At 40.9% G+C, this 16,344-nt stretch overlaps 2 protein-coding genes across 3 annotated transcripts in view; one reads left to right on the top strand and one right to left on the bottom strand.

The window, feature by feature from the left end:
• The first annotated feature begins 416 nt into the window (after window positions 1-416).
• Window positions 417-16,089, top strand: LOC149319297 (CCR4-NOT transcription complex subunit 11-like). Of its 2 annotated transcripts, XM_089511415.1 has the most exons (7): window positions 419-924; window positions 6,092-6,256; window positions 10,235-10,387; window positions 11,715-11,917; window positions 12,181-12,383; window positions 13,493-13,589; window positions 14,348-16,089. In XM_089511415.1, the coding sequence occupies exons 1-7, from the start codon at window positions 519-521 to the stop codon at window positions 14,543-14,545; spliced, it is 1,425 nt and encodes a 474-aa protein (XP_089367541.1). In that variant the 5' UTR covers window positions 419-518; the 3' UTR covers window positions 14,546-16,089. The 2 variants fall into 2 exon arrangements, with proteins under 2 accessions (XP_089367542.1, XP_089367541.1); XM_089511416.1 differs by lacking the exon at window positions 13,493-13,589 and having other exon boundaries at window positions 417-924; window positions 14,348-14,476.
• The window catches only part of LOC149319295 (E3 ubiquitin-protein ligase RNF149-like), a 20,565-nt gene continuing 20,228 nt past the window's right edge, over window positions 16,008-16,344 (bottom strand). The window contains exon 8 of the mRNA XM_089511417.1: window positions 16,008-16,267. The gene's annotated coding sequence lies outside the window, so the exon portion shown is untranslated. The remainder of the gene's footprint in view (window positions 16,268-16,344) is intronic.

Below are 16,344 nucleotides of genomic sequence, written 5' to 3'. Positions count from 1 at the left end.
CACGCTGGAGCTCTATTCGGATGCTTTATAGGGCTTCTCCAGGTACTGTTTCCCGAGTTTTGGCGACAGTGCTGAAAAAGACGCGGCGGCGACGACTTACGGCCGCCGTTAAGAAGGTGAAGAAGTCGCTGGGTAGGCAAGAGCGCATGCGCGAAAGCAGGAGGGGCGGGGCTCATCTAGCCTTTCTGAGGCGGGTAGGCGAGAGCGCATGCGGACAAGCAGATGGGGCGGGGCTCAGCTAGTGTTTCTGAGGCGCATGGGGTTCAGTAGGCGAGAGCACATGCGCGCAAGTAGGCGGGGCTGGGCTAGTATTTCTGAGGCCGTTCGGTAGGCGAGAGCGCATGCGTGGAAGCAGAAGGGGCGGGGCGGGGCTAGGCTAGTGTTTCCGAAGCGCCTGGGGTTCGGTAGGCTAAGGCGCATGCGCGCAAGCACTTGCTCCTGAGTCGTCTGGGGTTCGGTTCCCGGCGGCTGCGGCCGTCGTCTCGTCGTCCATTTTGTGCTCTCGGCGCGCAGCCAGGATGAGCCTGTCTCCGAAGGAGCTGTCGAGCCTGCTGAGCCTGGTGTCGGAGGACGCGGGCGGGGGCTCCTTCGAGGGCCTCTCCACCGCCTTCCACCACTTCTTCGGCAAGGCCGAGCACTTCCGCGTGGGCTCCGTGCTGGTGCTGCTCCTCCAGCAGCCCGACCTGCTCCCGACGCCGCCGCAGCGCCTCACCGCCCTCTACCTCCTCTGGGAGATGTACCGCACCGAGCCCCTGGCCGCCAACCCCTTCGCCGCCATCTTCGCCCACCTCCTCAACCCCGCGCCGCCAGAGAGGGCCGCCTCCGCCGCCCCCTCGGCCGCCCCTGCCGCCTCCGCCGCCCCAGGACCCCCCGCCGCCGCCGCCGGAGGAGCAGGAGACGACGCCGAGAAGCCCCCGCTCTCAGGTACCCTCCGCACTGCAGGCAGTCAGACAGTCATAGTTCCCTCTGGGTCTTTATTCCAGGCTGCGGGGCTGTGTCCTGGAAGAGCCCTTCCTGACATCTGGCCTCTGCAGAGAAGGAGGCGCCGCCAACAAGCAAACAAGCAAAAACAAACCCCCAGGACACAAAAAGTACACCTTCCTCCAGGCTTCAAATACATTGCTCTCCCTCCCTCCCCTTCTTCGCTCTCTTCACAGCTCCCACATTCATACATAATAAGGAGAAGTGCCACAGCATGGTGGTCCTGACACAATCGGAGACGTCAGTCAGATGCCTCTGCATTTTGTTCTTTCTGGCCTGTTACAGACAGCCAAAATAAAGCTGCTTCAGGTCTCTTTGGAGGTATGCTATTTAAATGATGCATGCATCCTAAGAATCCAGAAGTTGCACCAAAGCTGCTCTCCAGTGCTTAGGAATGGAGTGTGGCTTTGGCGCGACCTCCGGACTCTTAGGACCCATGCACCATTTAAATAGCATACTTCCAAAGAGACCCAAAGCAGCTTTATTTTGGCAGTCTGTAACAGGCCTCTGTCCTTAGCAAAGGCATTATGATGGAGAGGATACCTTCTGCAGCTATCTTTGCCTGGCCAGAAGGCTTCAAGCAAGATAAACCCATTTTTTTCCTCCTTAAATTTGGACTGGTTCACAGGTTCCTGATGCAAAAACATGGAGGAATGCATTGTTCTCTGCCTCCAAAGAGGCCTGTGACCTCACTGGAATGGAGGCCTACTGGAGTGCCAAAGAGGAGGGGCCCCTGTTGAGATGCAAAGGGGCTTCCTGGACTTTGAAGATCTCCCGGAGGAGGAGGAGGAGGAGGAGCCTGCCTCCAGAAGATATATGCTCCCCATCACAACATCTTTACTAAAGACTCAAGCAACATGCAGGTGTCTGACTAACATCTCCATGATGAAGAAGAACGCCATGGAGCTTTGGAAGCTTGCAACAAGTATATTGCGCATTTTGGTTGGCCAGCACAACAATACACAGATTAACATGGAAATCACTTCCTCTCAACCAGCAGTATATACACTCATCCCTCCATATTTGCGGATTTGATATTTGTGGATTTGATTATTCGGATTTGGTTAATATGTTCCCTCTAGGGATATCTAGGTCCTCCAGTGCAACTCTATGGTCAACTTTTAAAGTTGCACTGAAACATGTAAGGATTCCTAATGAGAATACCCCACTAGGCATTTGCAGCTCCTCCAATGCAGTTCTATGGTCAGTGTCTGTCGGATGTTGAGCACAGAGTTGCCCTGGAGGACCTAGAGATTCCTAGAAAGATTTCCTCAGGTAACATGGTGTTTCTGTTATTTGCGTTTTTTCCATATTCCACATGCCCCTAACCCTAGCGAATGTGGAGGGTCGTGTGTGTGTGTGTATATATATATATACATGCACACATACATACACTGTTGCTTGAGAGGAGCTGATGTGTTAATCTGTGTATTGTTCTTGTAGCACCTTTGAGACTAACTGAAAGAAAGAAGTTGGCTCAAAGCTGCTACAAGATCTCTCTGTCCTGATTCTATAGATTTTTTGTGGGTTTTTTTGGCTATTTCTCTGAAGGTGCCAGCAACAGATGCAGGCAAAACATCAGGAATAAACTCTGCTAGAACGTGGCCACATAGCCCAAAAAACCCACAAAAAAACTAGACACTAACATGGCTACATCTTGTGTATTTTTGTTTTTCATTTCATTTGTACTTGATGGGTCTTGATTTTGGTGTTTTTCAGGACTGGTGACCAAACTTTGTTCACTTTAAGGGTTTCTTCTTTCCTGTTGAAGTTGTCCAGGTATTTGTGGATTTCAATGCCTTCCCTGTGCATCCTGACATGGTAGTTGTTGGCATGATCCAGAATTTCAGGGCTTTCAAACAGCTGGTATCTTCAGAGAGTGCTGGCATAGAAAAGAGTGGGGTATACATACTATTGGTTGAGGGGAAGTGATTTCCATGTTAATCTGTGTATTGTTCTATTGGCCAACCAAAAAGCACAATATACTTGTTGCAAGCTTTTGAAGCTCCATGGGCGTCTTCATCAGACAAGATGTTACAAACCAAACCGGGGGGGGGGGGGGGGAGACAATTGGAGATGTTAGTCAGATGCCTGCATGTTGTTTTAGTCCTTAGTAAAGATGTTATGCTGGGGAGGATATATCTTTTGTAGGCAGGCTCCTTCTCCTCCATGGAAGAGAGTGGGGTATATATACTGATGGTTGAGAGGAAATGATTTACATGTTAAACTGTTTGTTGGTCTAATAACATCCAAACAATGATACCTTTATTGAGCCAACCAAAATACACAATTACATGCTGCAAGCTTTCGAAGTCACACTGGCTTTTTCATCACACAAACAAGAGAAAGAAATTGGAAGTTGTTAGTCATAGGCCTGCATTTCCTGTTTCCAAATCTTAGTTCAGATAGTTGGGAGGGCTATCTGCTGGGTAGCACCTCCCTCTTTAGTCATGCCATTTTCAAATTAAACAGAGGTTGGAGGGCCATCTGTTTGGAATGCTTTGATGGAGAGTTCCTGCATGGCAGGGGGTTGGACTTTATGGCCCTTGTGGTCTTTTCCAACTCTAGGATTCTATCATTCTAAATGCAAGGAAATTTAATGTCCATTTGCAATTCAAAGAAGATGTTTCCTTGGAACCAGTATGTCTCCTTCCTTTGAGAAGCCACAGGCTCCTACGTAGGGAGAGAACACTGAATTTCTCAAGAAGACTTCATGTTTTGCATCTGTTGTTGAATGGCAAGGCCTCAGAGTGTCTATTTATTTATTGGTCCATTGTCTGCTGGGAAATCTCCTGACTCTGGGTGGTTTTCATTTGCAGTTGCTGGGTCTTGATTTTGGTGTTTTATTGTTCTACTGGAATAATTACTACTGTTTTAGAGCAGTCTCACTAATAAAGGATGCATTGAAGAAATACATGAAAAAGGTACACTGATGATGTGGATGAGAAAACATTAACTGTGACTGTGAACATGCAGATATTGTGTAATAACAGTGCAACATATCTTTCATCTAGGTTTAACATTTGTTTCCATAGACTTAAAAGATATAGCTGTGTTAGTCTGTAGAATCAGTATGTAGAGAGATCTTGTAGCACCTTTGAGATTAACTGAAAGAAAGAAAAATTGGCAGCATGAGCTCTTGTAGACTTAAGTCTACTTCCTCAGATGCACTTGGTGGGGTGGACCTGGTTTTCCACTCCACCAAATGCATCTGAGGAAGGAGACTCCAGATAAGGTGTTATAAGACCTCTCCACATTTGTTTCCATAAATATTGTTGCTTTGTAAATGGAAATGCAAGAATTCATTTGCGGTAGTTATAGGCTGTTCAGTTTTCTTGTTAAATTCTGATTCAGTAAAATAGACTTATTTACTAACTGTGGGGCTGTACAGATGAGAAGAAAGGGGTGGCCAGAGACAACAATCTGCGAAACGCAGCTCATTTCTGCACCGCTGCCAAGTCATCATTAGCACCCTGGAGCGACGTGACGTCTCTTGTTCGCCGCACAATTTGGACGCGGCGTACAAGGCACATCATCAGTGCACACACCATCTGAACATGCATATTCCCAAAATGGCACCGGGATAGCATGGAGCGTGCGGGCGCTCCGCTCTCCTGAGCCCTAATTTTGGCTCCAGGCCGCCACAAAGCGACCATCTGTACCAGGCCTAAATTTATATATAGTTCCGTAGCACTGTTGTCTAAGTAGCTCATTAACTTGTATCATGCAGGCAGTGAGAAAGTGTGTGTGTACAGCCCAAGAACTATCTTATTTTTAGGGGCCATATTCTGAGGAAAGTAGTTGATTGTGTGGTCAGCAACTGGGCAGCTTTCCTGTCTTCCTTTCTGACACACAGGGCAGGATGGGGGAATGGTGGAGGCTGGTTATACGTCTTTCACCCTTGATCTCTTCTTGCTATTCAACTAATTAATTAATGAGCAGCGGGGAAGGGGATCTGTGAGTCTCTGCTGATCAGCTTTCTTTTCAGTCCGCTGATTACTGTAGGTGGGCCTGTAGGGGAGAGGGGACATTAACTTTCCCTTCTTCATGATTTTTCTATACCAATATTATTCAACTGATCTGAAGCAAGAACCCATAGAGGGATGCCCACCCCCGGGAGAGAACTGGGAACTACCTGAAGGCCAGCTCTTTATTCCAAGAAATCTTTAAAGTAGAAAAGAGTTGGTAACACTTACTGTATATACTCATGTATAAGTCTAGAAATTTTAGTTCAAAAATTGACCCAGATAACCTGGGTTACCTTGTCCACAGGTCAATGTAAGTACAGTGTGTCCTTGCCTTACGCGGGGATCCGTTCCAGATCCTGCTGCATAAGGCAAGTTCCATGTGTGCTTGAGCCCCATTGAAACTAATGGGGCTTGTGCATGTGTGCAACGCACACCATGGGGACAAGCACCATTTAATATTAGTCATGCAGTTTTCAGTGTTAGATCTTTTCTTAATATGCTATTTACGTTTTACCCTCATCAATGGATATCAAAATCCATAATTTTGGCCTCCAAACCTGCCCTTGGTTTATACATGAGATCGACTTATAGTTGAGTATATACGGTATTAGCTGAATTTGGCTCTTGGATAGGTTTCTTGGATTAGTATTCCATCCTTTAGGAAAATGATGGTGGTTTGCTTTGCAGACTTATGAGTTTGAGAAACATCAGAAAACAGTCATATGCTAATACCAGAAATAGGTGAGACAGTGACAATTATTCCAAAAGTAATTTTAGAAGTCTCTCAGACTAAGGCATTAGAAATGAAGTTTTCAAAATAGAATACTTTCCTAAAAAGCTAGTATGGGTGTATGACCCATCTAGTTCTTCTAGCTAAATTTGTAGGCCAAGGAATACCTTTGTAGTTCTATTTGCTTATACCCTTATGTTTGACCGTGGAAAACTAGTTATGGGTTTGAATTAACATTTGAATCATTTTTCTGCCTTTATTTCATCCGTAAACTACATCCAGAGCTGGCTGTTCTGGATCACCCCAACCCTGTGCACTTTTCTGCTATGCAATCTGGAGCAACTGCAAATTGTCATTTCACTTCATACAAAACACTGTTTTTGTGGTATGACTTACTGTGTGTTCTTTGCAGGTTTTTTGCCTCCAATAACACCACCAGAGAGATTCTTTCTTTCTCAGCTGATGTTGGCACCCCCTCGGGAGCTGTTCAAAAAGACTCCACGACAGATTGCATCAATGGATGTAGGAAATATGGGCCAGTCTGTAGACATAAGTGGCCTTCAGCTGGCTTTGGCAGGTAAGAAACAGATTGTTCTTGCCACAGTTTGGCTGCTATACAGTGAAATGTGGAATCTGGATTTACTTCATTCTCAAATGATGGGAGTGTATGTATGTTAGATAGAAACAATGGCTCGTTTCTTTGTGTGCCTGTCAGTTACTTGACTTTGAAAAGTACATGTTTAGAAGCCCTGCATGACTTAGAACAGGGGTAGGCAACCTGCGGCCCGCGGGCCGGATGCGGCCCAGCGAGGCCTTGGGACCGGCCCCAGCCCAGTCCTGCCGCCGATTGCCGCTGGGGCCTTTGGGGGGGCAATTGTCTATAGAAGCCTCAGAAACATGCATTTATGTTAACATTTTTTAAAAAATCAGCAAATTTTTTTGCGTGTCCTCCATTTTTTAAAAAAAGTGTCTTCCATTTGAAAATTTTGTCCTACATTTGTCCTAGTTTATTTATATATTTAATTTAAAAAAAAATATTTAATTATTTATTTTTTGGCTTCGGCCCCCCAGTTGTCTGAGGGACAGCAACCCGGCCCCCGGCTCAAAAAGATTGCCTACCCCTGACTTAGAACATGCTGACTTCTGTGATCAGACCATTTATGGCATTTGGAAAATAGCTTTTCCATGCCAAATGGCATAACAATTACTTTTCCAATCCATAGTTATGTTGCCTTGCTTTTCTTTTTGGAAATGCTAAAAAGATAATTTCTTTCAAAAGCTATGGAAGGATGATTTAGGAAGAAAGATAAGGAAATGCCACTAAAACAGATGGGCAGCAGTAGTAGCTATCTCTTTGCTTGAATCATGGGAAAGGGGACGGATAGAAGGAGGTGCTCTAATCATGCACACCTGTTTTGTTTTTTGCTGGGGCAAGTTATGATCACTGGAGGTGCATTGAGACTTTTTTTATATATCTGATCCTATAACAAGAGGGCCCATGGAGCTTGGAAGTGGCATATTGAGACCATCTCAGGCATCTTCTTTATCAGTCAAAACATTTCTATCCTATCTTATATCTGGAGGTCATAGGGCTGCTAACAGTAAAATACATTTAAACAGTAAATAATAAACTAAAAGACTAAAATGTATTCAGTCATTTCTCAGTTAAAATTTAGAACCTGTAAAAATAATTTAAAATAATACCAACTATAGCACATGTGCAAATTGGATAAAATCAAGTAGGCCACAAATCCAATAATAATAATAATAATAATAATAATAATTATTATTATTTATATGCCGCCCAATCACTGGGAATCCGGACGGCTTACAACAGAGGGGATAATAGACGGTTCGTTCCCTGCCCTCAGGCTTACGATCTAAAATACATAAAAGCCATGTTTTGACTTGAGGTTGGAATGGCAAAAGTGTTGGTGCCGATTGGTCCACATGAAAAAAGAACATAGGGCTAAAAGTATCTCTTGATAAAATTTGATGCTCTTACTCTCCATATTGCAAAATATTCTTCACAATCTGCATATTGTTTTTAAAAGTTTCATTTTGTTTCTTTTGGATGGAATTGCACCACTTGTTTTTAACACTTAGAACCTATGGTCAATTATGTGTCCTTGCCTGTGGAAAAAGGAAGAGTACTTTGGCAAAGTCCCACCTTCAAGTACTAACTGTTTATTTGATAGAAGATTTTGTTGATTAAGGATCAGTGACCTGTAGTAGAACCAGTATTTTTCCAGCACTCTTCCTTTCAAATCAAAGCAGACTTCCTGGAATTGATGAATATGCACTCAACTACAGGTCCAGATGTTTTATTTTGAATAGTGAGGAGTGTTTTTCCCCTCCTAATGAAAATGTCTGTAAGGTCATATTTTGTCCTTTTTTGAAATTCTTTAATTGATTCTTTTTTATATTTGTTCAGAGCATGTTAAAGAAGCTTTATGTTCACGTGTATGAAAACTGCCCATATAGCTGGGGCTCCTCCCACATTTCAATCTGAAAAGATTAATAATCATCTCAAAATGTATCTTACTGTTGCAGCAATTTTTGTAAAAATAAAATACGTACTTTTGTGCACCTACTGTTTATATATAGCGTTTTAAACTTAGGGTATATATTTCACAGATTTATATATGATTGGCCTGCCGTCCAGCTTTACAGCTGTCTCAGACTGCTGCTGTGCTGAGCTTTCAAGACACTTAAAAACATTGCAGCATCAGTGGGAATCTCAGTCTTTATATGTCTAGAAAACAATGAGGATGCTATCTGACCTTGCTTGTCTGTCTTTTAATCTGCATTGTCAAGCATTCCTCTAAGCTAAAAGTTCTCAAACCCAAATTCAATTTATAGAGCTAGTTTAAAAATTTCAGCAAGTTACGATAGTCTGGGGACGTAATCCTGTAGAATGTAAGAGAAGTTCCATAGTATGCTCATACTAGGAAATGTTTGACTGTAAGATTCTGCTGTCACATTAGTATCCATCCACTTCCTACAAGGGCAATTTTATTTACTACTCCTGCTGCTACTAATGGTAACTGGATTCCTAGATTTTACATTAAGTAAAAAATACACTGAATGTAATGTATTTTTCTCATATGATGGCCAAGATCCCATGTGTGTGTGAATTTGCACATGTAGTCCTGTGTCTTGCTGAGAGCTGTCAAGCCCCAAGAGGGACGCTGTTGCTGTTGCTTGTTAGTGGGAAAGGGTGGGGAGAGGCAATTCCAGATCACAGAGAAGCAGCTGGTCTCAATTTGGTTGTGGGAGAAGAAATGAGGATGCACTCTCAAATGGAGTGCACATGCCTTTTATTTCCTCCAGGAACTGAGTAGATGGATGGTATCAATTGCCTCCCCTTTCCCTTCCCTCTGGTAAGAAGGACCAGCATCAGCCCCTCCTGATGCTTGGTGCTGTTAGGTATGAGAAGCTTTTGGACAGTGCAGGGCAGGAGTGTAGCCCTCTTCACTCAGTCCAGAAACAGATTTACGCATGTACAAGGTGCACTTAGATGTATATAGACCCCTTAACAGGATGGTGACCTTTGTGTGTCTACTTTATTATGTATTGAAGAACCTAGGAATGCAAGAGTCTTGCCAATTATTACAAGTTTATAAGTAACATTTTGTTTAATTTTTAAATAAGTCTTCATTAGACCTTAAATCAGAGGAAGGTATGGTTGTTCCTGTGGTAAACCATGATGGTCCTGTGCAGCTGGCCCCATCAATGCTAAGTTTCCCACTTATTGCCATTCAGTAAATTGAGATTAGTAAATCTAGATTTTGGGGGCAGTGTTTGTCTGGCCTCAAATTTTGAAAATAGTAAAACAATAAAAGTTTGTGTGCTTCTCTTAATTTTTGTTGATAATTGTTTATATCTGTAGCCATTGGAGTCATAATATTTTCGTTTCAACCTATCTGATTGCAGTAGGACAAGTATCAGAGTTGGAGGAAATTGCTGCATTTCCTTAGAGAAATCCAGGAGCTGGAAACTATTACATCTGAGGGAACAACAGAAAACGAGTTCTGCAAAGCTGCAGAAAGGTCTCAAAATATTAAGAGTCTCTGATTAAATTTATAGCTGTTGATGTTTCTTAGATGTATGAATACTGATTCATCAAGAAGTCCATTTTGAATATAAATTATTAAATCACCAATAGTATAAAATTGTTAGAAGCACTGTATTACCTCTAAAAACAAAGCATCATGAGAAGATTTCCCAGTTACAGGTTGCAAGTCCTGTCCTTCTGGGAGCTAGATGAAAAAAAATGAGTCTATTTTATTCATTCACAATGGTATAAGGTTGGAAGTGCTGTATTGTCTTAAGAAACAGAGCATCATGAGAAAATTTCCCAGTTTCAAGTTGCAAGTCCTATTCTTCTGGGGGCTAGATGAAAGAATGAGTTTTCATGGAACACACAGATTTCCTTTTGACATTTACTGCCTGCAGGCAGTGAAGTAGAATAGTGGATAAATTTAATCCTCTTTGAATTGAGTTTTTCAAGACTGTGTGTTCTGACATTGAGTTAAACCATTTTGTCTTCCAGAGCGTCAGTCTGAGCTGCCAACACAGAGTAAAGCAAGTTTTCCCAGCATTCTTAGTGACCCTGACCCAGATTCTTCAAATTCTGGTTTTGACAGTTCTGTTGCATCCCAAATCACTGAAGCTCTAGTGAGTGGACCAAAGCCACCTATTGAAAGTATGCATTACTATGTGATCTACTATAGCATTACTTTTATTTCAGTTTGTAATTGCAACTCATATTCAAAGTAATCAATATTTCTTGACTGCAGTGTGCAAGATCAATGTCTTGATGTTAGTATTTGCCAAGTAATAGTTTTGATTTATGGGTTTTTTATACAGAAGACAATGTAGCTTCAAATATGTCCATGTAACTGAAATATCTGAATTGGATTGGCACATTTTACTTCTGGAGAGAGGATCATAGTTGCATCATTATAATTACATCCTACCATATATAAACTATAAGTCGGCGTCATATATAAGTCGCGGGTACATTTTGGGGCCAAAATTGGGAATTTTGGTATGACCTATGAATACATCAGCCATGGAATTCACTGGATGACCTTGGGCAAGCCGTGCTCCCCCAAGGGAAGGCAAAGGCAACCTCCCTCCAAACAAATCTTGCCATGAAAACCCTGTGAAAGATTCACCTTAGGGTCACCATAAGTTAGAAATGACATGAAAGCACATAGTAACAACATTTGCAGTCAGTGAAATTCATACATACATGGATCCTCATGTGGAAAAGAGGCAGTTCTGCAGTCCTGTAGGTAATATGTATCATGATATAAATTAAACAGGGAGTAATGTTATTAATCAGTGAAATACTGAATTATCTTAAGGGGATTATATTTCTTACTGCTTGTGAAAAATATTTTCTGTTTATTCCTAAAAGTTTTTCTGCACACTCAGTGTGTTTTTCAGGAATTTTTTTGATAGCTGTTTTCGTTTAATAGCACACTCAGGAAATTTATGCTGTTTATCAGCTACTCTAAGTAGTACAGCTTTTAAGGATGTTTGTGTCAATTGTAGTTCTGTGTCATTATCATATAAGAGCAGATAGGTGGTGTGTTGAGCTTGGAATTAGAACTGGATTTCTTTCTCTGGTGGCTAGAGAGGGGTGAGCATAGGCTTCCTGTACCAGTCTGAAATACTTGTAATATACAGTGGACCCTTGTTATACACTGGGGTTTGGTTCAAAGATCCCCCATGGATAACAAAATCTGTGGCTGCTCAAGTCCCATTAAATATAATGACATAGCAAAATGGTGTCCCTTATAAAAATGGAAAATCAGGGTTTGATATTTAAAATTTATACTTTTTTTTTTAATATTTTCAAATATTTCCAAATATGCTTAAATCCGTGTATAAGAAGGGCCAACTGTATAGAAACATGATAAATTGTGTCATTAGTTAACCATAGGCTATTTAGTACGATGGATATTTTTAAAAAAAAAAGTTTTCTTTTTAGGAAGTCACTGAATATACATTTCTTCCCCCAGGCCACTTTCGGCCAGAATTTATCCGACCACCACCTCCGCTCCACATTTGTGAAGATGAATTAGCTTGGTTAAACCCAATAGAACCAGATCATGCCATTCAGTGGGACAAGTCAATGTGTGTGAAAAACAGTGCTGGAGTGGAAATCAAGCGAATCATGGCCAAGGCATTCAAAAGTCCTTTGTCATCACAACAGCAGACACAGGTATGTGTGACACTTGGCTAGCACATGTCCAGTTCCCTAGAAAACTGCAAAGAAAAAGTCTAAATTAAATCCACAAGTGATGTATCTATGTACTTCTAATATGCTGGTGTAGCACGCCAGGGCAAAAATTGCCCCACTGCCAGCATTGCTGCCTACTCCTGGTAAATGTGAAAGAACTGTGTAGATTCTAACATTTATTTTGCTATATCGTGTTAATACTTAGTGTTGGTTGCTTTTCTTCCTTTCATTTTTTAAAAATGCAGCTTCTTGGAGAATTGGAAAAAGACCCTAAGCTTGTTTATCATATTGGGCTCACACCTGCCAAATTACCTGACTTGGTGGAAAATAATCCTTTAGTTGCCATAGAAATGCTGCTTAAATTAATGCAGTCAAGTCAGATAACGGAATATTTTTCAGTCTTGGTCAACATGGATATGTCTCTACATTCAATGGAAGTTGTAAATCGGTATGTTTTCCCTATGTTACAGTGTGTTTTATAGGTGTATCTTAATTAAGCTAATTTGATTTTTTATGTGTATTAGAAGCCAGCTTCCAGGATTCCATCACAGTTTTATGCTAACAAGGAACAAGACCCAGGATGATGCATATAGAGGTGTAGGTCATTGCCTCCTGCTCAGTTCAGTGGGGCCAAATAAATGATTTGTAACCTGGAACAATGAGGATGGGGCTAATCCTTATCCCAGATAATGGAATCAGTAGCTGGTTGTAGGGGGAGGGAATTCAAGATGAGAAAATAAAGTCTCTTTATTGGTTAGAACTATCAGGGTCCACTCAAGATTAGTTATTCAACATTTCTTCCTTCCTGAGTTAATTCCACAACAGGGCATATAATATATTTGATACATATGTTTAGAACAGTATGACAGTTAGCAAGGCCAAGTATTTTTTTTAACTAGCTCTTGCAATTTATTTAAAGACTTTTAAAAAATTGAGGCAGAACATAGTTACAGAAAAGAGGTGTAAGTTAAATGAAGAGTTGAAAAACATTACGCTAAAAGATCTTTACACGAAGAAACCATAATTAACCTAATAAGAATAATTATTATCTTTGTTTCCTTCCCCATGCAGAGCAATATCCCTTATTTGGGGATAGTGAAGGGATTTGGCTCATTCCCAACCAAGACTATGAATTTATATAACTACCGTATTTTCCAGCATACAAGACAACTTTTTAACCCATGAAAATGTTCTTCAAAGTTGGGGGTCGTCTTGTATGCCAGGTTAAGCCCCGGCCTGCTCCCAGGCCCAGGCCTCCGCAGAAGCCGGGAGTGAGCTCCGCGGCTGGTGCGATTGCGGCCGGGCTGCTCCCTCCATCCTGGCCTCTGAGGAGGCCGAGAAGGAGCGCACAGCCGGTGTGAGCACCACTGGCCTGCTCCCTCCTTGGATTTGGAAGAGAGGTAGTCTTATACAGCGAGTATATCCCAAAGTATATTTTAACAAGAAAAGTTGGGGGTTGTCATATACACCCAGTCGTCTTATACACCAGAAAATACGGTATTTCAGTCAGGTACCACCATAATTTAAAATAATAAACTCTTTTAATATTTTGAATAGGCTTACTACAGCAGTTGATCTTCCTCCAGAATTTATTCACCTGTATATCTCCAATTGTATTTCTACATGTGAACAAATTAAAGACAAATATATGCAGGTAGGTGTTGCATCAATTGTGCAGTGCACATTTTAGGTTAGTATAACAAACCTGGGGGAGTGGAAAGTCACATAGGCTTTTCTCAAATGTTACTGCATACTTAATGAAGGGCAAACCTTGAAGAATTTCAGGACTGATAATCCAGGCTTCTAAAAATATGAGAAGTATTTACAAAACCCCAGGCAGGGTTTTTACAAAGGAATTTGAGGTATTCACCCACTGTTTAAAAATCTAATGCTTCTGCCTCCTATATTCTTTTCATTTTAAGCCTCTAGAATCCAGAACTGAAATTCAGATAATCAGCCTTATGCTCCCTTATACAGTTTTAAAGATGTAGTCAACATGTTAATATAGCTATATGTATTTAAGATTCAAAAGTCTCAAACATCTCACTACTCAGATATTAAAAGCTTCAAGAATCCTAAGAGGAAGCAATCATGAAAAAGGTGGCTTATTTCCAAAGTGTTGAAACAAAATATGCTGATTGAGCATATTTCAAATTGAAGCTTTCAGTCACTGCCTACAGAAAATCTCTGGATAAATAACATTCTTGTATCTCCCTACAATTAAATATTCCCCCAAATTAGTATCAGTTAACCAAAAGAAAAAAAAATTAAAAGGTGCATTCTGCAACCTTTATTTATTTGAAGAGTATACAGCTTGGTTCCTCTTAGATATGTCTCCCATTATATTAGTTAATGAGGATATGATAATTATTGGTCTTGTTAGTCAACTCATATGGGATTTGTTTGTTTCAGAACCGGCTGGTACGCCTTGTTTGTGTCTTCCTACAATCCTTGATTCGGAACAAGATCATTAATGTACAGGACTTGTTTATAGAGGTACAAGCATTTTGTATTGAATTCAGTCGGATAAGAGAAGCAGCTGGCCTTTTTCGATTGCTGAAGACACTTGACACTGGTGAAAATCCTTCAGACACAAAGACTTCAAAATAAGACTTTCAAAGAATGGTGTTTTTTTTATTGGATTAGGATGTTGTAAAAATTCTGTATAGTTGACTCTTGCTTGCAATTAAGATGCTATTTGTGCTGTATTAAATGCTTTTGTTTTGGATAAGTTTGAATCCTGGCATACATCTATGAGTATCCATTGGTGACTTTGATCAGGTTGACACACTAGCCTAAACTTTCATTATGGTGGCAAAATTAAAACTGTAGATGGAAACAGCAACGGTGAGTAATTAATCGGTATTACTGGGGTACTCAGAGCTAAAGTATAAAACTGTCCCCCATCAAGGAATGGTGGAAGCCTGCATTGTTTCCACGTCCAGTCCAATTTGGAAAACCAATTGCATGTGGTTAATCACACCTTAAAATGTTTGAGTGACAACTTTTAGCAAGAAGCATTAGTATTTCTCTGGATTATCCCAGTCTTGTCAAAGCAAGTAACATCCCACCCACCCTGATTTTGTACAACACATTTTGTAGTCATCTTCTTTCTTAAAGAGCTTCTCACTAAACAGGCCAGTTCTGCAGAGGTGTATGTATTTCGTATTCAGAAGAAATTAAGAAGGAAAGGTGTATCACAAACCTAGAGTGTTCTGATAGTTTTGATAGATGGACAAAATGGTTCTTAGTTTGATGCAACAGAATTGTATTTGAGTAGGGAGGACCAGAGGGGAACTGCAGATGGTAAAGGAATAGCTCCCCTTTTCTCTCACACTCTTAAAAAGCACTGGTCAGACTAAAAATTATTTAGTAAAATTGGCACTCCATTGTAGCCAGCTGCTTGAGGTTGCAGCATATCACCATCTGGAGTGTTCAGGGAAACAGACTGGAACAATTGATATGCAGGCTGTTCCATTTAAAAGCTAAAACCAAGAATAAGATCTGGAAAGGTAACAATGTATTTCATGAACCAGCTATCTATTCCATTCCAAGTTAAAGCATCAAAATACAAAACCCTTCAAAGACTCTGGGATATATGCATCAGTGCTATTCTGAGTGGTGGTCTGTGCCCCATATCCAGGAGACTGAAAATGTAGCAAATATGATACAATTTTCTGGCATGTGAGTTTTGGTAGCTATGCTTTCACATGACTGTGTGACACATGATTATTCTGGGCAAGCTATACCATATTTATTAAGCAGGTACTTAAAAAAACATACACAGTGGAAACCTGAAAGACAGTTACTTTAAGAATATGGAAAGTGAAACTGCTCCAACATTTAATAAATTAAAAGTCTCCTCAAATTCAGAACAATGCTAGTCATCAAGGGTGCTTTAAGAATCAGTTTTGAATAGAACCAGATACTGAAAGTTTGATCTAATAGCTAATTTGTTGAAACTTAAATATATCTTTTCCACTCACCAGAACAAACCACATTCAGAAAGCTTTAATATCTTCCAAATGTTTTGCAGCCAAGTGTCTTCAGAAAGTAGACATTCAAAATGGAGCAGAGTCAACTGGGTAACTTTTATTAAAGTTTGTTTAGATTGTGCATATTTGAACATTAAAAACATTTTATATTAAATCTCATCCACAGGGTTTACTTATGAAAATATGTTGATGTCTACTGTGAGACAACAGTCCAGGCAATTTATTCTGTTTTGGGGCATACACTGAAGTCATTCTGAAGTCTTCAGGGAAGATACATTTTTCCAGTCAGTGCCTAAATCAAGCTTGCATGGAAAAGTCCCTGAACAGTTAGAAGTACCTAGATGGGGAGGACAAATAACACAATTTACATACTGTGGAAAGTTGATGTTAAAAAACATTTTTTTAAAATTGCTG

This window comes from Sceloporus occidentalis, unplaced genomic scaffold (genome assembly GCF_023333645.1).
Source record: "Sceloporus occidentalis isolate IW3139 unplaced genomic scaffold, rSceOcc1.0.p SCAF_2, whole genome shotgun sequence".
NCBI classification, from domain to species: Eukaryota; Metazoa; Chordata; class Lepidosauria; order Squamata; family Phrynosomatidae; genus Sceloporus; species Sceloporus occidentalis.
The sequence above is the reverse complement of the archived record's forward strand: the minus strand, read 5'-3'. Positions and strand labels throughout refer to the sequence as shown.

Bases quoted from the DNA above. Each gene is read 5' to 3' on its own strand.
- LOC149319297 (XM_089511415.1), top strand. From the start codon at position 519: ATGAGCCTGTCTCCGAAGGAGCTGTCGAGCCTGCTGAGCCTGGTGTCG. The intron at 925-6,091 runs GTACCCTCCGCA...TGTTCTTTGCAG, and splicing joins CGAGAAGCCCCCGCTCTCAG to GTTTTTTGCCTCCAATAACA. The intron at 13,590-14,347 runs GTAGGTGTTGCA...TGTTTGTTTCAG, and splicing joins TTAAAGACAAATATATGCAG to AACCGGCTGGTACGCCTTGT.